This window comes from Nannobrachium achirus (genome assembly GCF_963921795.1).
Source record: "Nannobrachium achirus genome assembly, chromosome: 19".
In the NCBI taxonomy this organism is placed as follows: Eukaryota; Metazoa; Chordata; class Actinopteri; order Myctophiformes; family Myctophidae; genus Nannobrachium; species Nannobrachium achirus.
In genome coordinates, this window is record NC_137826.1 from 11,877,002 (window position 1) to 11,901,808 (window position 24,807).

A 24,807-nucleotide genomic window follows, 5' to 3' on the forward strand; every position below is an offset into this window, starting at 1 on the left:
TGTTGTTGTTGTTGTTGTTGTACATAAAACAAGACATTTCCCCGGATGGAAATTCAGGTGTCAAAACAGTAACAGCAGTGAGGATTAAACACAGGAGGGGTACTGGTATAGTAGGAGTCAAGAACCACAAGATAAATGAGAATAAAGATAAAGATTAGTAATAAAAACAAAATAATAAAGTAATAAAATAAAATAGAATAATGAGCTTAGATATTGGCCTTAGATATCTGCACTGGTTTCCTGAAAGATTGAACATAATGTAGTCGATCAATAAATCTAAATTTGCAATACAATATGAAAGAATACATTTAAATGAACTATTTGATTTTATGAATGAACATACCGTATGTAGTCTTTCAGGAATGGCTGGTATGGATAATGTTTGGATAACGTAAAACGATTACGCAAGAAATATAGATTATAGAAGAAAACATGAAATAGAAACCACAACCAGTCACTCCCAAGGTCAGGACAGCAGCGACGGCAAATCATTTGTATAATGGTTAATCAGCCAATCCTGGACTGTATGTCTTCTTACTGTATGTTTCCCCTGTGTGTCCAGGCTTCCTGGAGAAGAACAGAGACAGTCTCCACACCGACATCATCCAGCTGGTGCATTCCTCCAAGAACAAGTTCATCAAGCAGATCTTCCAGGCCGATGTTGCTATGGTGAGAAGCCTACTGGGAACTTCACATTTTCACAGTTCACTATGAGATGTAATCTTCCCCAGAGAGGCCAAGGCTCAGGGACGTGCTGGCCATTGGGAAAAGCGGGACAACTCCCGAACAGCTGGTTCATTTCCGGCCGGTCCAGGCCGGCCATTTAGGAAAAAATGTAACTGTTTGCACAAAAGTCAAAATGTAACTGTTTGCACAAAAGTAGTGAAAACAGCAGATCTACAAGCACACAACGCCTTGCAGTGCGAGGCGTTGTGTGCTTGTAGATCGGCTGTTTTCACTAGTTTAAATCATTTTTAAAATGATAAATACAAAACAAACGGTTTTGGACATAAGGTTTCCACCCGACAACGACGAAATATAACTCATGTAATTGGCCCACTGCATGGCTTGTCACTTGTCATGATCTGAAATGTCAAATTTTTGAGTAGCAGCAGCGCTATAGAGAGAGATCTCTCTCTATAGCGCGCAATGAGGGCCTTTTCAACTCTTTTTCCCGGGCCGAATCAGGGGCCCAGCACGTCCCTGGATGTAATCTTCCCCAGAGAGGCGAAGGCCACTACTGTTTCAGCAGTGAAACTGCTCAAATATTGTTTAGACAAAGGTGGTTAAGTAAGTACCCCTGGGAATAAACAGATTGCTACCCCGGCGGCCCATAGGGCATGGTTTAGCTTCTCTGGCAGAGAATCTAATCTCTGAACATGGGTTCAGGTTCACTAACAGCGCTCCCCCACTCTCAATCTCCTCTCTTCTTCTTACATGCCTTCAGTTTCTGTGTGGCTATCAGCAGCCCAGCACCTCTCCTTCCAAGGTAAACAAATCTTATGGAAATGTGTAGGGGTGTAACGATATAGTAACTGTATCGAAATATCGTTTTTAACTCAAAAAATCGAAGTATATCGAAATGAAAACAGCTAAAATCGAATCGTATCGTTTTATTTTGTATCGTATCGAATCGGCAGTGAAAAGAATCGATTGTATCGATACTACCTACTTGTGCATTGTATTTAGCATTTTTAAGAAGAAAAAATAAAAAGGAGGGGTTTAATTACTTTTCCTTTCCATATAGCTACACTGGTCTATGGATAAATGTGTGTAATGTCTGGGTTCATGTCAAGGTGCAGGTTTGTCAATATACAATGCCCATGTATTTGGCAGATAATCACTGTGTTTACTTATTTATATCCATAATAATACATGTTTCCCTCAAAAACCTGCACTATCCACACCTTTAACACAGATTTAATTTCTTTGCTAAATAGTTACTATATCGATTTTAAATCATTGAATTGAATCGTATCGTATCACCATGAATTAACCAATATCGTCCATGTATCGTATCGTCAACCATGTATCGTGATATGTATCGAATCGCTATTAAAATGTATCGTTACACCCCTAGAAATGTGTCATCTAGCTGCCACCATCCATCCCTGAGTGTGCGTGTGTCAGTGTTAAATACGTTTGCTTCATCTTAAAAAGCTGAAGCATCCCCTTACTCAGTCTTGCAACGTTGTTCCTCTGCACTATACTGTTGTTTTCCTGAAGCAATATATTGGGCGTTCATTTTGTACTAGCAGAACAGGACAGCAATTACTTAGTGTGAACATTTTGAGTTCTTTTTGTTTTGTCTTTTGAAGTACTGAGGGAAAACAATTTGTTTTCAACAGGATAGGCTAACTCGCATTCTGGGTAAACAATGAACTGCTTTTTAATGTTTTACCTTTTTACTACTGTTGTGTTTTTTTTAATCTTTTGTGTTGACTTAAGTTGTGTTGCTGTTGTGTATTAATAATAGTAATAATTGTGTAATTAATGTATCTGCTGATCTGTATCTTAACGTCTGGAAAATCAGAAAGATGTTGTTTAGCTATAGGACTACACAACCCTACAGTACATAGGGATATAAGCACCATATTGCAGTGTTAAAGCTATACTGTGTAGCCTAAGTTGCTCAACTGGTGGTCTGTAGCAGTATAGCAAACCGCGGTCGCGTTTGCTTTTTTCGTCCGTTTTTCGCTCGTGGACCGGGCCGTCAGACCACCTTGTCCGCCTCGCCTCGCCGAGACGCTTTCAATGAGGTCTCCCGTGTCCTTCTACGAGCAGCGGTTGGGGAGTTACATGCTAGACTCCTCCAGTGTAAACACTGCAGTGTACTTCCTGAAGGCGTGTTTCCTAAACCCACCAGAGAGCCCGGCAGTGTATGTTCTGCGCTGTGATTGGCCGGCAGTGTATAACCCTCGCTGTGATTGGCCGGTAGTGTGATGACGCAATTTTTCCGCGAAAACCGGTCCCGGGCAGGGATCATAGAAAACATATAAAGAGAAGAAGCTGAAAATAACGGAGTGGGGGTTCTAAAACTTTAGCGATTTAACAGCTAGGACCATTTTAAGATTTGTTCTATAAAAAAAGTTACATGGTATAACTTTAAGTGTTCCAGTACAGTTCCAATGTTAAAATGGGTAAAGGCCTGACTTTAACCTTACATAATGTAGTGAAATGTATTGGCACATCAAGGACTACTAATACTAATAGGCCTACTGTGTCACTACATTTGCATTTAGTGGAGCTACAATGAGCAGACCTTCTTTCAAGTTTTCAGGGCTGTCTTCCTTTGGTCCAACATTGAGACCTGAGGCTGATTCTACAAATGCCTTCAAAATCAGTGGTTCTCAAACTCTTTCGTGCCAAGGACCCCCACAATGTTCCGTATTTGTATAAAAACAATTTCAAACACTTTGAATATTTTTCAAAAGTGTTCAAGCTCGCAGCACGGCACGAAGTGACAAGCTGTTTTTGAGAAGAGCTTTCTGAAAAATGTATGCACAGATGCTTTTCTGGTTTTAATGGGTTAAACTAATTGTTGTGTTCAGCTATAGTTCCAAGAATTTCCACCAGTGATATTGTACGACATGCATGAGACAAGAAAACATATTGAACCTTGTTGAAATTAAACCTGCTCCTTATACCTGAAGTCCCCTATGATTCTGTTTGACTATGTGTGTTTGTTTTGACTGGACGTGTGCGTGCCGTGCATGTGTGCGTGTGCTTGTTTCAGGGTGTTGAGACTAGAAAGCGCTCCCCTACACTGAGCAGCCAGTTCAAACGCTCCCTGGAGATGTTGATGAGAACGCTCAGTGTGTGTCAGCCATTCTTCGTTCGCTGCATAAAACCAAACGAGTTCAAGAAACCAATGGTGAGTGCTTTGTGTACGTGTGTAGAGCAGCACTGTAGCTTACATTAGCCAAACACCGTTATAGTGCACAAGAGTATGCAATATCCTCTACCACTTCGAATTAGAAACAGAATGAAAGTAAGCCAACACAGAAGTGTAAACAAATGGAATCGTCAGAGCTAAATAACACTGAGGACTAGGGAGTGTGTACTGTAGTAGCGAGGGTCAAACCCATGACCTTCCAATTCCCAGACAGCCTCCCTGCCCACTCATTTACAGCTCTGTGTGTGTGTGTGTGTGTGTGTGTGTGTGTGTGTGTGTGCGTGCGTGCGTGCGTGCGTGCGTGCGTGCGTGCGTGCGTGCGTGCGTGCGTGCGTGCGTGCGTGCGTGCGTGCGTGCGCTCTCTCTCTCTCTCTCTCTCTCTCTCTCTCTCTCTCTCTCTCTCTCTCTCTCTCTCTCTGTAGCTGTTTGACAGGGAACTGTGTGTGCGTCAGCTACGCTACTCTGGCATGATGGAGACCATCAGGATCCGGCGTGCAGGATATCCCATCCGCTACACGTTCGCTGAGTTTGTGGACCGCTACCGCGTCCTGGTGCCTGGGGTGGCACCCGCCCACATACAGGTGGGCAGCACCTGATGCATGAATGCATGCCATTCCAAAGCACATATCTAGAACAGTGGTTCTCAAACTTTCAAATTCCAAGGTCTCCCCTTAACTCTGACAGTGTACAAATGGAGCAAAATGAACACGTTAGGGTTCATTTTGTTCCATTTGTACACTGTCAGAGTTACAGACTGACTTGTATGGGTCAATTTAGATCCCCTTAAAGCAGGGCTCTTCAACAGGGGGTCCGGGACCCCTAGGGGGTCCTCAGAGCTACTACAGGGGGGTCGCCAAATCTTTGTGTGATAGGATCATGTTTTCTTTGCCCTAAAGGAACCCACAGTGTCCCTGGAATCCACTTTGAGAACCACTGTTCTAGAAGTTCTAGGAACACATATTGTATTTGAGTGTTTGCAGATTTCTTGTTACTTGTTGTGTTGGATTATTTTTCTACTGCCAGGAGGACTTAAGAGGAACTTGTCAGCAGATCGTCTTGGCCAGGCTGGAGAAACATGATGACTGGCAGATTGGCAAGACCAAGATTTTCCTCAAGGTTGGTTTTCTTGTTTGTAATATCAACATCTGTTGGATATGCGGATAAAATGCCATTCCTAAACTAAGGTTTGTGTAATTGCAATATAATGTGTTTATTTTTTTGGTAGATCTGGTATTTTCGGTGAACAATACCATCATTCGACAGGATAGGCTATTTAAAGGGGTCATGACATCAAAAAAATTAGATAAAAATGTGTTGCTGTTTTCATGTTTCCTGACCTCAATTACACCTAAAAAAAATGGAACATTCAACATTCAGTGGTTTTTCTGTAATCTGTAGTTTTTTGAATAATTAGGGTTCATTTGCCTCTGGACGTACGCATCATCATCCAGGGGAGGGTGTGGTTGTAGGTGAGGGTGAACGCAACAACTGAACAGGTAAATGGTAAATGGTGCATTGGAACGACACAAACACAGTGTAAAGTAACATCAAAGGTGATACACCCTCCCCTACAACCACACCCTCCCCTGGATGATGATGCGTACGTCCAGAGGAAAATGAACTCACTTTTCTGAGCCTAATTATTCAAAATACTACAGATTACCACTGAATGTTGAATGTGATTTTTTTGGGGGTGTAGTTGAGGTCTGGAAACATGACCCTTTTTTTAACTCATATGCTGCTATTTTAAACATAGGCTGAACTGTTTTCCTGCCAAATTGTCCTTACCTTTTATGGTGGGCACGTGCACGCATAGTGCATGATCTGTGCGCGACTCATGTAGTAGACCGGCAGACAAGATAACAGCTTTCGAATAAATAAAAAAATCCATTGGAATAGACAAATCCGTTGCCAGGCAGTATCCTGCTGTTTACGCCAGTATTTACATAAGAAAACATTGGAAACGGCCAGCTGTGCGCTATGGTAACATGTGGACACGTTCGCGCACATAGCAGACGATATGTGTGCGGATCATATGCCAGACGGGCACAAGAATCAAACAGCTATCAAATAAATAAAAAAACGTGTGACACATGAAATGACAGTGCTGCTCCTTCCTCTGTTTACAACACAAACCTATGGGACGGAAGCTGCAATAGAGGGTATGCGCGTGACATCATTGTTGCTGGAACTTATGTGGGAACACCTACTGAGTGGCAAAACACTAATTTCTGCCATTGACAGCCCATACATCCAAACAGAAAAGTCCTATCTGATTGTATTAAACAAAGTTAACTCACCAACATTGCGGCTGTACTGAAAGCTTGAATTATCCTCTTTCTATCTGCAAAGTTTTTGTTTAATAAAAATCCACCATAGGCATGTTATGAGCTACTTTCTGTCAAGACATTCTGTGCAGGTTTTTATTTTTCCAAGTGTCAGAGTTTGGAAGCACTCGTTTTCAACAACACAACATCCAGCTGCCTCCTGCATTATGTGCCATTTAGAAACAGGTGGTATGCAGGGCCGTTGAGTGATTTGCAACAAGCACTTCCAAACTCCAACGCTCCAAGCTGCTCAATGTTTTACCACTCAGTCTAGATTAGGGGGGCGGGTCCCAGTGGACGTGCATACCCTCTATTGGGCCTTAGACAGGATACGGAAACCTAGATCCGGTCAGAACCGGAAATACGGCAGGATACAGTTAGGAGGCGGGCCTAAGACTCCGAAACGGCTATATACTGCGATCATACTTTTACTTGTTTCATAATGATTAAAGCTAATTACATTTCCGGGATCTACGGGCATCGCAGCGTGGTACAGCAGGAAATCAACGGTTTCGACGGGGATCGCGGGAAATGAGTTAATGTCATGAACCCTTTAAAATGTGAGTGTTGACGTGACTTAATGTGTACTGTCTCTCCTGTCAGGATCACCATGACATGCAGCTGGAGATAGAGAGGGACAAGGCCATCACTGACAAGGTCATCCTCATCCAGAAGGCGGTACGAGGACTCAGGGAGAGGTGAGGGACAGACAGACAAGACAAGGAGAGGTCTTAAGTTTAACGTCCTACCTTTCAATCAAGGTAGACTTCATAATACAGTATTTGATGTGTTAGTATCAGGGACGTGCACACATAGACGGGGGGGCTTGAGCCTTTTAGCCGTCTGTAAAAAATGACCATGCTATACCTGAAGGCAGCATTCAAGAGAATTGCCTGGTCCAAACTCTCCTGAACTTGAATGCAGCATCTTACATCGAAAGAATCGCCCTTTCTGTGTAGAATTCCATGCCGTACGCCACATATCCAGTATTGACTTGATTATGCTTAGTTCAGTGTGGTATCAAGCATCGAAAATAGCCGACCTCGGCAGAGGTCGGCTATTTTCGATATTTTCACCAAAGGGCCCTTTTTAGAAATTTCAGACCCTGCCTCTCTAACATTCTCTGCACATCCCTGATTAGTATGTATGAATATCGATACATGTAACATGTCTGCTGTGGACGGCGTTGAGGAAGTTACATATTTCTCTTATTTCTCTTATTTCTTGATGTCGTACTGTAGATGGTTAGCCTGGACTCCAGACAAATCTACCATTGCAAAAAAAAAAAAGAAAGAAGAAAAAATATATTAGTGATATTAGTCTGGCCTTGCCAGGCTAGTAGATGGTAACGCATTACAGCGAAGGCCACTATTTGGAATAATTCAAAAGAGTCAAAGGTCAAAAGAGCTCATCATTCAATATCTTTCAGAGGTCAATGTCAGGTTTAAAACATGTCCTCCTTCGAGACGGAAATTGAACCAGCGACCTAAGGATGTCTGTTAAATAGCTCCAGAAGAGGGGAAGAAGAAAAAGAGAGCGAAAAAAAAGAGAGGAAATTGAGGGATTAAGTGAAAATGAACTGACTTATTATAGACTCTGCTGAAGTTTTTGATCCTCTTAGATTTGAGAAATAATGTCTTAACATCACACCTTGCTTAAGCGGCACGGGGGAGAGGGGATGAAGAAAGTGGCTCTAAATTCTTTATGGAATGTGTGTGTGTGTGTGTGTGTGTGTGTGTGTGTGTGTGTGTGTGTGTGTGTGTGTGTGTGTGTGTGTGTGTGTGTGTGTGTGTGCGTGCGCGTGTGCGCTCGTGCATGCGTGTGTTTGTGCTGTCCAGGACACATTACCTCCGACTAAGGAGGGCTGTGACACTCATTCAGAACACGTGGAGAGGTTATCGATGCAGGAAGAACTACCACACCGTAAGTTTAGCTTCCTGCGGTCTATTAACAGTTCTCCTCCATAAACCTCACCATGTTAGTATTAGTTACCCAGGAAATTATGTGTGAAAACAAAGGAGTTTACAGAGGATTTTATCATGGCCTATTCTGATTGTCTTTTCTTTTCCTTTTTCTTTTTTTTTTTTTTGTATAAATTGTCATCTGTTGAGGAAATCCACATAGCACAATTATGAAACTCAATTTTATATATCCTTCCCACCTTCAAAATGTGATTTTGTATTTCCTTGCGCCACTGTGTACTGTCCTGTAAACTATCTTTAACATTTTATGATGCTCTTCCTCCTCTCCTCTTCCAGATGCAGGTGGGCTTCTTGCGCCTCCAGGCTCTCGTCAGGTCAAGGAAGCTGTACAATAAGTACCAGTTCGCCCGGCTGCGTATCTCTCTCATCCAGGCCCGTTGCCGGGGCTTCCTCGTGCGGCAGACCTTTTGGCGGCACCACCGCGCCGTGCTGTCCATCCAGGCCTACACTAGGGGCATGATCGCCAGGCGCCAGTGCCAGAGGCTCAGGGCAGAGGTAAACACTCAATATTGTATTTAGATTAGATTAGATTAGATTTAGATTAGAGTTTATTTGTCATTGTAACAATACAGTACAGGTACAGGCACAGTTTCATTGTCAACGATCAACTCATTTCCAAAGTACAGTACACATACAAGCACATTCACAGTACAACGAAATGTATTTGTGCATTTAAGGGTGCACGGCTGCTGCCATGTACGGCGCTGCCACTAGCCCTTTCTTGCTGAAGAGAGTTAGGAGAGGGGGGGGGGGGGGGGGTGCAAGCTTTGCGTGTGGGTGAGGGGGGGTGGGTTTGCTTGGGCGATAAAAAAAACACTGCTACCATACAAAACCTACCATACAAAACCAGTGGGAGGGACTGCCTGGGAGAAGGAAAGAAAAAAGCCCTGACAAACGTTGGGGGGGGGGGGGGGGGGGGGGGGGTGAAGGCGGGTGTATGGTTGTGTGTGTGCGTGCGTGTAAGTCAATTCATGTTTGTGTTAGCGTAAAGACTGTGTGGAAGCTTCCAGATAGCATTTTGTCGCTGTCATACCGGTATGTCTAAAACCATGGGTCTTCAACAGGGGGTCCGGGACCCCTAGGGGGTCCTCAGAGTTACTACAGGGGGGTCCTCCAAATCTTTGTGTGATAGAGACCTTTTTTCTCCTTTTATATTAACCACTTGAACCCCGACGTCCATATTCGGAGAATTCTAGCCAAAAATAGCAGATCTACAAGTTCACAACGCCTTGCGCTGTGAGGCATTGTGAGCTTGTAGATCGGCTATTTTCAGCAAAGAGGTTTGGTGTAGAGGGGAAAAAGAGCAGACTAAGTACAGAGTGAACCCAAAATACACTAATGATCGTGCTGTCAAACAATTAAAATATAAGGAATCTATGGGCTTCTTAAAGGACAACTTTGTTTTTTTACAACAAGGGTTCATATTTTAGATTGTAATTAGAGAAAAGAAAAAGTGAGTGTTAAAATGTTTTCATTTGCTTCGTTCTATTGTTTTATCGCGTTTACCGTGCTACTATGTGGGGCATGCGTACGCATGGGGGCATGCATACAAGTGGCTAAATGTGTCTTTTTAGACACAATAAGCCAGCAGTTTCTTTATTGTTATTTACAGTAACACTTTTAGCCCCCATAAGTCACATCCAACCATGAAAGGTTGCGTTGTATCTTGGGAATGGGCTTATTCTGTGTAAAATGACATATTAGCCACTTGTACACATGCCCCCAGCCACTGAAATAAGAATCTCTAAAACAATAGAAAGAAGCAAATGAAATTATTTTAACACTCATCTTTTATATTCTTTAATTACAATCTAAAATATGAACCCTTGTTGTAAAAAACTAAAGTTGTCCTTTAAGCCGTGACATCATTTTGTAGTCAGACCCCTCGCTGGTGCCAAGCAGATTTATTGTCAAATATGGGCAGTGCTGTGTCCCTCGCTATTTCAACAGATCCGAGACAAAAATAACAACTAAAGTATAATTCTGCCACTTTCCTGTCAACAAGAAAGAGAAGAAAAATGAGATTATAGTAAAAAGATTCACAGGCGCTGTGCCTTGTTGGCACCAGAGGTTCTCCTCCGCCTACAAAATGATGTCAGACTTAAGAGGCCCCATGGGGGTCCCTGCTTCATCTCTCTCTCAACTAAGGGGTCCTTGGCCTGAAAACGTAGAAGACCCCTGTCCAAAACTGTTACTTCAGGATTCTAATTTAAAAATAGCTAAAGTTTTAGATAGAACCAACTAGTACTAACAAGCGCAAACTCGTGGTGCGTTTTCAACTCACAGGTCTGCTATTTTTGATGCTTTTGTGTGACGCTGTAGTATGATCAAGTATGCTTTTTGCGTTTATGAAAAAAAAAAAACACAAGTTAAAATATGGTGCGATTGGTGTGTAGGAAAGTGTGGCTGATTGAAAGCAATCAGCAGACTGACAGCTGAGCGTTTGCGACTTCTGTGCCCCCGACCCCGTACAGTATGAATCAACTTAATTTATTATATGTTCCCAACGTTCAACGCCAAAAACACAATTCAATCAATTGTCGACTGATGGTGACAGCCCTGCTACCTCTATGACTCTCTCTTAACCTATTTAGGACAGGAATGCATCCGCGTCACTCTAGATTTGAACCACTTTAACCATTATTTTATGCTTTAACTATTAAAAAAACAGCAGATTTACATGCTCACAGCGCGGCACCGAGTGCCGCGTTGCGAGCTTGTAGATCTGCTATATTAGAAAAATCGTGAAACGTTTTGCAGATCTTTGACTATATCTTTTTTAAAGCGAACATTTGTAAATCAAATCTTTCTTTCTCAGAGTTCCTGGAACAAAATATTTTGAGATGGGGGTCCACGACGGTCAAATATATATCATTCTAGGGGGTCCTTGACTTGAAAAGGTTGAGCACCACTGATATAGAAACATGAGTTTTTCAGAAAACCATTAGGCTTTAGAAAACATTTTTAGGTATTTTCTTAATTTGCTTAAATCTCTCTCCACCCACCCGTCCGTCCGTCCGTCTTCCTCCGACAGCGCCAGCGCCGCCAGGAGGCGGAGCGCCAGCGGCTGCTGGAGGAGGAGCAGCTGAGGAACCAGATGACGGCGCGGCGGGCCAAGGCCGAGGCCGAGAGGAAGCACCAGGAGCGGCTGGTCCTGCTGGCGCGGCAGCAGGAGGAGCGGGAGCGCGAGGAGAGGCAGGAGACTCAGCGCAAGAAGGAGCTGCTGGAGCAGATGGAGCGGGAGAAGGAGCAGCCCGTGGACCACTCGGACATGGTGGACCGCATGTTCGGCTTCCTGGGGAGCACGGGCCCGCTGCCCAACCAGGAGGGACAGGCCCCCGCCGGCTTCGAGGTGAGGGGCTCTCTCTGCATGGGGGAGGTGGTGGGGATTTGTTTTGGACATTTGAAAACGGTCGTTTGCTTTACGACTGTGTGTTTTTTTCTCTATGATATTTTTCTGCATAGTACTGTGTTTCATTTGTCTGTCATTCAATGTTATATGAGTTTAAATAGGGACCCCAATGTAAACAAGCCGATAAAACTATTTTGTGGTGTCCTATGCAAAACTCTAATAAAATCCTCAATCAATCAATCAATCAGGTAGGTGATATTTATTGGTTAAAACGTTTTTTTTTGTTTGTTTTTTTGTTAAAAGGTTAAAGCACTATATTCTGATAGTAATCATTGCTATAGGGCGTTTGTTCAGTCACAGGGGTCTCCCTGTCTCTCCAGCTCTTTAATAAACAGAAAATACATTTTCAGGAAGGTGACAAACCTTCAGCCAATCAGGAAAGATTGGCTTTTATCAGCTTGCGTGTTCCAGTTCCAATTTTGTCTGCTCATTTCTTTGTGTCATCATTTCCAATTTCACATGTTTAATCTGTATCCTTATTCTCTATACTGATTCCAACCTGAAAATGCATTTTCTGTTTAATAAAGGACCCTGTTTTTGAACAAACACTCTATAGCAACGAGTACTATTAAAAATATAGAGTTATTTAACACTCATTTTAACCAAAGAAACTCACTTACCCTACCTTTACAATTTAAACAACATCTTGAGTTTTGGTTGAACAAATGATTTTTGAACATTTGAACTGACCATTATTTTTGAAGATTGTTATCGACAGGACTGTCGACTGACATATTTTGTGTCCCATCAGGACCTGGAGATTGCGCGTGAGGGGACAGAGGAGGAAGTGGCGAACGAGGCTCGGCCTTTGCCCGAGGAGGAAGACGAGGATCTCTCAGAGTACACCTTCTCCAAGTTCTCTGCCACCTACTTCCAGGGGGTCTCCACCTGCACCTATATCAGAAGACCCCTGAAACAGCCCCTGCTTTTCCACGAGGATGAGGGAGACCAGCTTGTGAGTTGGACCTTTTGAACCTTACTCTGTCTGCAGCCTTCCTTAACCAGAGCCTCCAACATTAGACACCGATGTAAATCATAGCGAACTAGATCATGGGTCTTCAACAGGGTGTCTGGGACCCCTAGGGGGTCCTCAGAGTTACTACAGGGAGTGATAGAACGTTTTTTTCTCCTTTTTTATATATTATATAATGATATATCCATATCCATATTCCGTGAACTTTAGCCCAAAATAGCAGATCTACAAGCTCACAACACCTCGCAGCGCGAGGCGTTGTGAGCTTGTAGATCGGATATTTTGGGCAAAGAGCTTTGGTGTAGAGGGGAAAAAGAGCAGACTAAGTACAGAGTGAAAGGTCAAGTTTATGAATTATTGACGGTTCAAGTGTTTAAATATCTGAAAACACAAATTGACATGAATCCAAAATACACTGATGATTGTGCTGTCAAACGATGAAACTATATGGAATCTATGAACAGGTTGTGGGGGGTCCATGCTTCATCTCTCTCTCTCGACTAAGGGGTCCTTGGCCTGAAAACGTTGAAGACCCCTGAACTAGATGGAATTTGGATTTGGAGGCATCATAAAAGGGTTTCAGATTAATCCTTACTCTAAAATCTCTAAATACTGCACCTCTGTCCCCATCCAGGCTGCATTAGCTGTGTGGATCACAGTGCTGAGGTTCATGGGTGACCTTCCAGAGCCTAAGTACGAGGTTACCATTAACGACGGCAGTGAGAAGATCCCCGTCATGACCAAGATCTACGAAACTCTGGGCAAGAGGACCTACAAGAGAGAGCTGCAGGAGCTGCAGGTCGAAGAGGAGGTGAGAGACAAGTACAGGGAGCGAATCTATTTCTAGGGGACTTTTGTCGTCCTTTGTGCGTTTGTCTCGCTGCCACCCACCAGTAGTGGGGGAAAAGTACTGTTTCTTACTTAAAGTAGGACTGTCATCTAAAGGAGTACTGTCACTTTAAAAAGTAATCTTAAAATATTGCGCAATTATAAGCCAATCAAATTAATTAAGTGTACTTAGACTACTTACTGTACTGGTCAGCTGTTGTTGGGGGGCGAGGGGCAGATTACACTGTGACATGAGTTTCAGACTATTTCAGACCGTTTTCAGAGAGACCACGTGACCTACTGTATCATACTATTATCATTTCGGGGCGTGTCAGCGGGCCTTTAAGTAAAAGTATCAATACTAGAATGTAGCAATGTAGAAATACTCTGTTACAAGTAAAAGCCCTGTATTCAAAATGTAATTGAGTAAAAGTACAAAAGTATTGGTATCAAAATGAACAAAAGAAGAAAGTACTCATGGGCGGGTTCCTCCCTCCGCGTCATCAGCGCCCACACCCTAGGTGGGGTTGGCAATAGGGCCTTTCTGTGTGGAGTTTGCATGTTCTCCCCGTGTCTCCTAGGTTAGATGCCCTCACAAAAACATGCAGTTGTCCTGGTTTCTATACTACCTCCCCCTAGCCAGCCAGGTGTTCCCCAATTCCCCTGGCGCGGCACTGGGTGAGAAAATGGGTTGCAAAAAAACGTGGGATAAAAAAAAAACACAAAAAAAAGAAGAAAGTACTCATTATGCAGAATGTCCTGTTTCACAAGTTTTCAGATGTATTAAAATCTTTTGAAAACATCAGATCTACCAGCTCACAATGCGTTTTGAGCTTGTAGATTGCCTATTTTCAAATGGCCGAAATGTATATGTCACCGGATGTTAGAGAAACAGGACGGCCGAGAAACGGAGCACTCGCGGTGCCGCACGGGGCGGAACAAGCGGTCGCCCACAACAACGTCCTCCAGGCGGAGCCCATCGATTGTCCACGACATTGCAAGCGGCGCGAAGGCCAGCGGACCTTGGTCCTGCTCTTCGCCCCCGAGCGCCGCAGGCGCGAGTGGCCGCGAAGAGCGGGCCAGGGCCGCGCGGCCGGCGGAGCGCCGCGCGAGTTACGAAGCCGTGGTGAATGCAATCGTTATATTTATGCCCAGGCCGTAAGGCCTGGGCAAGCCCAAGATAAACGCTCATAGTAAGCTAATGGCTAAGCTAATGGCTAAGCTAATGGCTAAACACCGCCCAGCTAGGCTAGTAAATAAAGAAAGGGAGTCGCAAACGAGTGACGTCAGCGCCTGCACTAGTGAATGGCTGTCTATGGGCTGTCGTCGCCATCTGGTGGTGATTAGTGTGTGGTGAACGAAACAAGCGCTCTTACAATGAACGTCCTGAGTTACCCAAACATACTGTAACATATATACTGTATAGGGCTGAAGTGGTTAATGGTTATGTTTTGTAATAATAATCCAAATCTACAAAGTAACTAGTAACTAAAGTTTTCTAATAATTGTAGTGGAGTAAAAGTACAATATTTGTCTCTGAGATGTAGTGGAGTAGAAGTAAAGCTATTGAAAATTGGAAATATTTAGTAAAGTAAAAAGTACCTTAAGTACAGTACTTGAGTAAAAGTGCTTTACACCCCTGCCACCCACATCCTGTGATTGTGTCTGTCTGCAGAACACCTCCGTGGACAGCCAGAAGAAGAACAGTGTCAGACACAAGCTAGTGTCCCTGACCCTCAAGAGGAAGTCCAAGATCGGAGAGGAGGTAAGACTCGCACAGCAGCACTATCAAACTCTCTTCACCGTCTTAGATTGCCAGTTTTAGGGTCCCTTCATTTTATTGAATTTTTAAATATTATTATTTCAAAACATTTTCAAAAAACATTCCCAAAAAAGCTGAAATGTTCACGATAAAAAAAAAATGCAATGATTTTTCTCAGTAATTTCATGAATAAATAAAAGAAAAAATTGAAGAGCTTCCATAAATTAGAAAACAAATGTTTAAGAAGTAGTGAAAATAGCCGATCTACAGTATAAGCTCACAACACGGCGCAAAGCGACGTGACGCGCTGTGAGCTTGTAGATCTGCAGTTTTCACTATTTTGGGTCCCGGGTTAAATGTCTAATTTCTCTTTTGGGTCTTGAGCTGAAAAGTTAGGGAACCACTGGATTAGAGACGCTCATCTCTTGCTGAGCATTTCAGGTATAATGCTCCCTTGCTCCGTTGGCTTCTGTTTGTTGCGACCGTGAGGTCGCAAGTTACTATGAAAAGCTCCACCCCCTGTCTGTCTGTCTGTCTGTCTGTCTGTCTGTCTGTCTGTCTGTCTCCTTTTGTCCGTCTGTCCGTCACACGGCTCCTGCTGCTCTTATCTCCGTCACCGTTGCCCCTATCCAAGTCAAACTTTGCACACACACTCCTTGGATGGCAACTCACAACCTCCACCCCTCATTTCTCACATGGCCTCTAAAGTCGTGTCAACAACATGGATCTGTCCCATTTCCCATATTCCTTCCTGATTGGCTACGATTGCCTTCTAAAGTTTGTGTATGCGACCTGACGGGTGCTTATCTCCCGATTAGGGAGTCTTACTGGTCTCTCTCTCTCATGGTGCGTCAGGTCACCAGGCGGCTGACGGAGGTGGACTACGGTCTTCAGGGGAACAGCATGCTGGAGGACCGGCCCACCTCCAACCTGGAGAAGCTCCATTTCATCATCGGCAACGGCATCCTGAGACCTGCCCTCAGGTGAACTGCACCGTACCGAGGTGTAACGTTTTAGCCTCCCGGGCCCTCACTGGCTAAACATGACATTTGACAGGGCCTCCCCTCCTGTGTATGCCTTTAGTCGTTTAGTGTTTTTAGTGTTTGCCTTTATGCAGGGCCGTTTTTAGCTATGGGCGAGCTAGGCGGCCGCCTAGAGCGCCATCGTAGAGGGGGCGCCGAAATGGAGGGAGTGGACCCAAACCGGCCCAAAAAGACTAAAATCATGCCAAAACCCACAAAGAATCGCACTTTGCGGAATTCATTTCCCAGTGGATTCCTCACAACTCGGTCAAGGCAACCACAATTGCAATTTCCCAGAATAGCACCTTTATAGTTACCTACCGTTGTCTGCTGTGATTTTTGTTTGTTTCTCACAGGGACGAGATCTACTGTCAGATCTGCAAGCAGCTCACTCAGAATCCATCCAAGAGCAGCCATGCCCGTGGCTGGATCCTGCTCTCCCTCTGTGTGGGCTGTTTTGCACCGTCTGAAAAGTTTGTCAAGGTATGTACTGTAGCTGTCACTCATCTCAAATGGCCATCGCACTCAAATCATGATTATTCATAATGTTTGTCTTCATAATCTATGCCTATCTATGCGTCATTCAGTGTGATAGTTGCATCAAGCATTAAATATAGAAAAGATCCTTACCTACACAGGGTTCTTAAAGTGTGAGGCATGCCTTCCCAGCGAGGCAACAACTGCAGAAACCTATAATACAAACAATGAAACAAGTAGCATTTCTTATTTTTAGACTCCTTTCGTTTTATTTGAGTTATCAATTGAAAGTGGCACGTTGTCGTTTTTTTCTTTTTCAAGGGAGACGCCTTAGTTGACCTACCATCTCTCTCTCTCACTCTCTCTCTCTCTCTCTCTCTCTCTCTCTCTCTCTCCGTTCTCCTGTAACCCCTATAGGTACCTCATTAACAGGGGCCCCTCAGGGGTCTATAATTGATCCCCCCCTCTTTTTTCCTCTACACAAAATCTGTTAATAATTGCTGGTCTACAAGCTACACAATACCTGTTGTATTTCATGAGCTTGATGTAAAGTCTGAGGCTCAGTGCTGTGAAAGTACATTTCTTCTTAAAAAACAGTCAACTTGTTTTGTGTTTCCCAGTATTTGCGGACCTTCATGCACAGTGGTCCACCGGGCTATGCTCCGTACTGCGAGGAGAGGTTGAGGAGGACGTTTGTCAACCGCACACGGACCCAGCCTCCATCCTGGCTGGAGCTGCAGGTACAGAACTCACGCACATGGAGGAATATCAAAATGTTTACTCTGAGAGAGTACAAAAGCAACAAAATGGTCCATTCATTTACATTTATACACTTACAAACGGAGACGTGCAGAGCATGTTAATTTCGAAAAGAGCCTTTTGGTGGAAATATCGAAAATAGCCGACCTCCATCATCTGCTGCTTTTCATTAACTTCGATCTAAATCAGCGGTTTTAAATGTGGGATGAAGGGATCCATAACAAGTTTATGTACTGTAATTAACCCAGTGACTATAATACATGGTCATACAATACAAAAGCAACAAAATGGTCCATTCGTTTACATTTATACACTTACAAACAGGGACGTGCAGAGAATGTTAGACATTCAGGGGCTAAAATTTCGAAAAGAGCCTTTTGGTGGAAATATCGAAAATAGCCAACCTCCAAGCTCACAACGCGTCGCGCTGCGATGCGTTGTGAGCTTGGAGGTCGGCTATTTTTGGTGCGTGATACCACACTGAACTAAGCATAATAAAGTCAATAGGCCTACTGGAGATTTGGCGTAACGGCATGGATTTCTACACAGAGAGGGCAATTCTTTCAACATAAGATGCTGCATTCAAGTTCAAGCATGGCATGGAAAAGGGGTATTTGTATTTCTTTCACCATAGTAAAAACTGCATTCATGGTCTGGGGAGAGGGCATTTTTTACAGATGGATAAAGGGGCAGGGGCTCAAGCCCCCTTTGATGTCTATGTGTGCACGTGCCTGCTTACAAATTGACAGAGGATTGTACTGTCTAGAAGCACACCGTCGATTAATAATATGAGCCAGTCGTCACTAGCAAGCATCATGAATTACCGAATTATTACAAATCAATTATTCTCTCTTATTATGTACTTTACCCTTGTGGACATATTTTGAATAGAACAATTTCTGTTATTTAAAATCTACGACAGTGTTTTCAATTAATTTCATCATCTGCTGCTTTTCATTAACTTCGATCTAAATCAGCGGTTTTAAATGTGGGATGAAGGGATCCATAACAAGTTTATGTACTGTAATTAACCCAGTGAATATAATACATGGTCATGAGTGTTGTGATTATATACCATTATCTCCTCAACTACAGTGAAGAGAGCTACAGTATATAGAAATATGGCCTTTATCATGACTTAAAGGACGAATCAATACCAAATCAACGACTGCTGGGGACGATTAAATTCCTTTCGTTGAGTCTATTCAGTTCCTGTGTCTCCCTCATTGTTACTGCCACTGAGCCTGGTTGTAACAATACAGTAAATTATGCTATACCAAATACAAAAAATGCAAATCACATCTGCTCAGGCCCAAGAATCATCTTACTGGAAAATGTATCCAAAATATTACCTTCACAGATTTGATTTGATTTGATTTGATGTGATTGCCTTTGCCAGGCTACTAAGTCTAAGAAGCCCATCATGTTACCTGTGACGTTTATGGACGGCACCACCAAGACCCTGCTGACAGACTCTGCCACTACTGCCAGTGAACTCTGCAATGCTCTGGCAGACAAGATCAGCCTACGTGACCGCTTTGGATTCTCTCTATACATCGCCCTGTTTGACAAGGTATGAAGCTGGATTTATACATTCATGTTGCAATGCAACTTAGCCAATTGTCACACGGCCAGCCACAAAGATGCCTACCTATCTAGTCTACACATCTTTCTCACTCATATGCAATGATTTCTGTAATAGGTTGAGCAGAACAAAAGACCTCTTGTCGAGAACTAGCTCAGATATGAAGATGATTCAAATATTGTGGCCAATGGCATTTGTAATACTAAACAATAGAATCCAATGGTGATGTTTAGGTGGTAGGGGGAGCTAAAATAAAATGATTTAAACCTTTTTTTGGATAAAATACACACGTTGTAATATTACAACAGTGGGCTCTAGGGGGGTTAACTGGTTAAGTGCCAATCCCAAACTAGTTCGGGATTTCGGAACCATGCCGTGGTGTGCTAATCCCAAAGAAATACAGGATTTCCTTTTTATAAAATTATATAACATTAGCGCGCAGTCAAAGGAACTCGCTGGTGAAAGCAACTCACTGTCCGGTGATCCATTGGACGATGTCACCCGGAACCGTGTAATTTCCATAGGCTTCTATTCATTGCGCTCCAAAGAAACGGCTTTATCTCGGAATCTTTCTCCAAAAAACGCTTAGATCGCCGAGAACCGATTTTTTTCACGGCGACACTGGGCCGCGGCGGTCGGCTGCGGTTCGAATTTTAGATACCCGTGTAAAAGTAAACATCCCGGGTCTACTTCCAGGATTTAGTGAATTTCCACAACGTGGACACGATCGTGGCTTCCGGGGCTCTTCAAAATAAAGTGTAGTGAATGGGAAAATGGTGGCACACTACGTTTGGATCATTACAAAAAAATTAAAGGCACTACATCAGGGGTCTTCAACGTTTTCAGCCCAAGGACCCCTTAGCTGAGAGAGAGATGAAGCAGGGACCCCCATATTCCATAATAGTTTCATTGTTTGACAGCATAATCATCAGTGTATTTTGGATTCATGTCAATTTGTGTTTTCAGATATTTAACCACTTGAACCGTCAATACATAATAAACTTGACCTTTCACTCTGTGCTTGGTCTGCTCTTTTTCCCCTCTACACCAAAGCTCTTTGCCGAAAATAGCAGATCTACAAGCTCACAACGCCTCGTGCTGCTGTTGTGAGCTTGTAGATCTGCTATTTTCGGCTAAAGTTCTCAAAGAATATGGACGTTCAAGGGTTCAAGTGGTTAATATAAAAAAAGGGGAAAAAAGGTTTCTATCTCACAAAGGATTTGAAGGACCCCCTGTAGTAACTCTGAGGACCCCCTAGGGGTCCCGGACCCCCCTGCACTACATAAATGAATGCATGTGCCCTGTGCCAGGTGTCGTCGCTGGGCAGCGGCAGTGACCACGTGATGGACGCCGTGTCCCAGTGTGAGCAGTACGCCAAGGAGCAGGGCGCCCAGGAGAGGAACGCCCCCTGGAGGCTGTTCTTCAGGAAGGAGATCTTCACGCCCTGGCACAGCCCCTCGGAGGACTCCGTGGCCACCAACCTGGTCTACCAGCAGGTGGTCCGAGGGGTCAAGTTCGGAGAGTACCGCTGTGACAGGGTGAGCACTGTTCTGTACTGTAGTGCAGGGGTTATCATTTGATAATATTTGGAATTTATTTGGACACAAAAATATTTAGTATAAATTAACTTATTTTCAGTCAGTTCTAACCAAAATGGCTATTATCTCAAAACTAGTGAAAACAGCCGATCTACAAGCACACAACGCCTCGCGATGTGTGCTTGTAGATCAGCTGTTTTCACTAGTTTAGTACATTTTATAGATGATAAATACAAAACGAATGGTTTTGGACATACAAGGTTTCCACCCGACAACGACGATATGCTATAAATATAAGGTGCTGGGAGTGAAAATTATAATGTAGGGGTGCCTCGGATTAAAAAAATATTCATGGGGTGCCCTGAGACAAAAACGTTTGGGAACCCCTGCTGTAGTGGTTCTCAACCTGTGGGTCAGGACCCGCAGGGGCGGTCCTCGAATTATTTTGGTGGGTCTCCAGATGATTAACTTAATATGGAACACTGTTTTCTCACTCAACAGGAAACAAACCAACATAAAGTTTAAGTGTATAGAGGGTATCTGCACATTTCTAAAGTGACAATGTACCGGTAATAACTTTTTAGGCCCTAATACCACTGAAATATTAGCGGCAGAAATTGTGAAAATAGCTGATCGACATGTTGTGAGCATGTAGATCTGCTATTTTCACAATAGAACCGTACAAAATGTAATTCCTCAACTCTTTGTGCTCGTCAGGTTGAGGGGGTCCCCAGTTAAAATATGATTATTTTGGGGGTTGCGGCCTGAAAATGTTGAGAATCACTGCTATACTGTTCTTGCCTGGCAGAGATTTCCCGCTGAGCGCCAACTCCGCCAAGGTTAACTTACACTTAACAAAAGCTAACGAAGTAACTAAAACTAGAATATTTTAACATAAAACAAAAACAGTTGACCGACAGGAAATGGGGGGCGACACACGGCAAAGGTCGTCCGGATCGGGAATCGATCCGGACCTCACTGAGTTCCCAGTTCAGAGTTGTGTGTCTCTCTATCACATACATGGGCAACTGGCGGCCCGTGGGCCACATGCGGCCCCCACCTTCACTTAATGCGGCCCCCACCTTCACTTAATGCGGCCCGCTGGTTAATATTGGAGTGCTGATATATTATTGATTTCAGCTGTTAAAATTCCAAACATGGAAAAAATTAAAATGTTATTGTATTTTTTATGTCCAATGTATTTGTATTTAACTCATCTGGTGCCGATCCCGAACTAGTTCGGCTTTATTTCAATCCAATACAATCTTTTTTTTATTAATTCACTTACCCCGAGCTGCTTGTAGAGTCGTGGGTGGTCCTGGCTCGCTAGCCGCTAGCCAGCTAGCCGTTCTACTCTGTCCGACGATATATTCCATTAAAAATGTTTTAAAATACATTTTTGAGCTCCCCAATGTTCACCCGATGTTCGGCGCCGCTTCCGATGAGTACACGAGTGTGCCGATCCCGAAGTAGTTCGGCTTTATTTAATTAAATGAATAAAATGATAAGAGGCCTTCTGAAGCCTGGCTTGATTTTTGTAGCTACTAGCCGAAAGCTAACAACGTCCCAGCCGGCCGTAATTTGCGAACGCAATCGCCAATCTCCGCCTAATCCAATGAAAGGCCGCATCTTTAAAGGCTTATATCTCTTTTTTGTGTTTTAGGAAAGCGGCGCGAGGTTTATTTACGGCGAAATCGCCCAAAAATGATCTTTTAGATGACAAAATGGGAATAGCCATTCTGTTAGCGTCTTCATCCGGGACATTTCCATGCAGTGCATGAACGTAAGCACGTCAGGTCCTGGAAGCTGAAGTCCTGGAAGCTAAAGCGCTCGCCTATGAGAGATGCGCTGGCATTCTTTGGCCCCTAGAGGGCGCTGGCACGCAAAGAGTTAAGTTCATTAACATGAGAACATATAAATGCATTTGACATTTTAAAACTAAAGAAGAAAAAAAAAAGTTACTTTTCGGGATTCCAATTCAAAAATAGCAAAAATAGCAGATCTACAAGCTCAAAACGCGTCGCAGGGCGACGCGTTTTGAGCTTGTAGATCGGCTATTTTTGCTATGTACAGTATATGCATTGTGGCCCTCTGGAGTGAGTGTGAAAATGTAGTGGCCCTCTCTCTCCATCATCAAAGTTGCCCACCCCTGTTCTACCAGGAGGAGGACCTTGCAGACCTGGCCTCCCAGCAGTACTATGTGGACTATGGCTGTGAGATGCTGCAGGACCGCCTGCTCACGCTCATCCCCTCCTACGTCCCAGACAGAGAGATCACCTCGGCCAGGACTGCTGAGAAGTGGGCCCAGCTCATCATCAACACCCACAAAAAGGTATCTGTTTAGAAAACAAAAGATATGACTTAGGGCAGTGGTCCCTTGGGCCCTTGAGGGGGTTCAAGGGGGTCCACACAGGCAACCAAATGGCCCTTATGAGTCTGTCATGGAACCAAAGGGTCCATTTGGTTATATGTGCACATGAACACTGAGGATTTTGCAAAGATTTTACAGAGAATGAAATATATACAAATTGGGTTGATGGTATAAAAAAGCATATTAAACTGGGGGTCCTTGAAGTAAAAAAAAAAAGAAAGAAATCACTGTTACAAAAATAACTAGAGCTATTCATTCACACTGTTTGGGAAACAGTCAAGTAGACTCTGGGTTTTATGGTATACTATTAGGTGTAACATTTTCTCTAACTAACTAGTAACTACCACTAATGAATCAGGGAGTTTACACCAAGAAGAAGTTGGAAAGGCAGAAGGTGAAGGAGGACATTGTGGACTTCGCTCGTTTCAAGTGGCCTTTACTCTTCTCACGTTTCTACGAAGCCTTCAAATTCTCAGGTGAGTCAAACTGTATACCAGCGGTTCCCGACCTTTTCTCGATCAGGGCCCAATTGAAAATCTTGAAAGTGTTCACACACCACACATCTGTAAATTGTTAAACTATCGTTAAACTGCTCCCTTTTTGCTGTTGTTGATGGAAGCTGTATTGTGACTGTCTGTGCGACAGGGCCCAGTCTGCCCAAGAATGATGTGATAGTGGCAGTCAACTGGACTGGCGTTTACTTTGTGGACGAACAGGAGCAGGTCCTTCTGGAACTCTCCTTCCCAGAACTCACTGCTGTGTCCAGTAGCAGGTACAGTGTTCCACATCACTGATGCAACAGTGGCAAGGAAAAGGTTTATTTGCTACTGTAGATTGATACATACTGTACACAGTATAGGTAGGACATATTCAATAAAAACATTGTTTAAACATACTTTAACCACTTCAACACTACTTGCATTTCGATCTACAAGCTCACAATGCGTTGTGATGCGACGCATTGTGAGCTTGTAGATCTTCTATTTTAGATTTTTCAGTTTTGTACATTTTATACATTTGAAAACTTGGACATTCTGCATAATGAGTACTTTTACTTTTAGTAATTTAAGTATATTTTGATGCAGATACTTTTGTAATTTTTATTTTTTTTTTAAATATGGACTTTTACTTGCAACAGACTATTTCTACATGGCAGTATTGATACTTTTACTTAAAGGCCCACTTCACCTCTGGGACAACCCTATCTTATTTTATTGTTGTTTGGGACGCGATCAACACAATCCTGAGTTATTTTTTGTGTTCAATCTGTTTTTTGAGATATTTTAGTATTTCAGCATGTACTAGTGATGCATTTTGCATCATCAGTGATGCGTTTTGCAGCATGTACTAGTGAAAATGCATCACTAGTACATGCTGAAATACTAAAATATCTCAAAAAACAGATTGAACACAAAAAATAACTCAGGATTGTGTTGATCGTGTCCCAAACAACAATAAAATAAGATAGGGTTGTCCCAGAGGTGAAGTGGCCCTTTAAGTAAAACACGTACATCTTGTAAACCATAAGTGTCCTTCTAGAGGGGGTAAACTCCAGGGCCAGAGTTTTACCCTGGCCACCGTGAAAGGAGACGAATACACCTTCACCTCCAACAACGCAGAGGACATCCGGGACCTGGTGGTGGCATTCCTAGAGGGTCTGAGGAAGAGGTCCAAGTACGTGGTGGCTCTGACAGACTGCCCTAACCCTGGTGAGATTCACGCATCGTTTCATTGAATGAAAACAAGGGTATAACATTAGTAAGTTAGCAAGTGCTTGGTTTGCAGAGCTAAAGTCAGAGTACGGAAACACTGTACTCACCATTTCTTTCCGAACCGGAAGTCGCTTCCTCTTTTTATTTAATTTGAAAGCCATCTG

The 24,807-nt window shown here is 43.4% G+C and overlaps 1 protein-coding gene across 1 annotated transcript in view; it reads left to right on the top strand.

Annotated features, from left to right (window-relative positions):
- myo7ab (myosin VIIAb) overlaps positions 1-24,807 on the top strand; it is a gene marked incomplete at its 3' end in the record, with an annotated part of 54,991 nt that overhangs the window by 18,018 nt on the left and 12,166 nt on the right. The window contains exons 12-32 of the mRNA XM_080748543.1: positions 563-669; positions 1,448-1,489; positions 3,737-3,874; positions 4,318-4,476; positions 4,919-5,011; positions 6,826-6,920; positions 8,061-8,145; positions 8,481-8,699; positions 11,239-11,556; positions 12,368-12,571; positions 13,224-13,400; positions 15,093-15,182; positions 16,035-16,162; positions 16,558-16,684; positions 17,299-17,418; positions 18,837-19,010; positions 20,333-20,560; positions 22,722-22,892; positions 23,290-23,407; positions 23,577-23,703; positions 24,471-24,640. Of these exons, the coding sequence (XP_080604669.1) occupies positions 563-669; positions 1,448-1,489; positions 3,737-3,874; positions 4,318-4,476; positions 4,919-5,011; positions 6,826-6,920; positions 8,061-8,145; positions 8,481-8,699; positions 11,239-11,556; positions 12,368-12,571; positions 13,224-13,400; positions 15,093-15,182; positions 16,035-16,162; positions 16,558-16,684; positions 17,299-17,418; positions 18,837-19,010; positions 20,333-20,560; positions 22,722-22,892; positions 23,290-23,407; positions 23,577-23,703; positions 24,471-24,640 (3,090 nt within the window). The remainder of the gene's footprint in view (positions 1-562; positions 670-1,447; positions 1,490-3,736; positions 3,875-4,317; positions 4,477-4,918; positions 5,012-6,825; positions 6,921-8,060; positions 8,146-8,480; positions 8,700-11,238; positions 11,557-12,367; positions 12,572-13,223; positions 13,401-15,092; positions 15,183-16,034; positions 16,163-16,557; positions 16,685-17,298; positions 17,419-18,836; positions 19,011-20,332; positions 20,561-22,721; positions 22,893-23,289; positions 23,408-23,576; positions 23,704-24,470; positions 24,641-24,807) is intronic.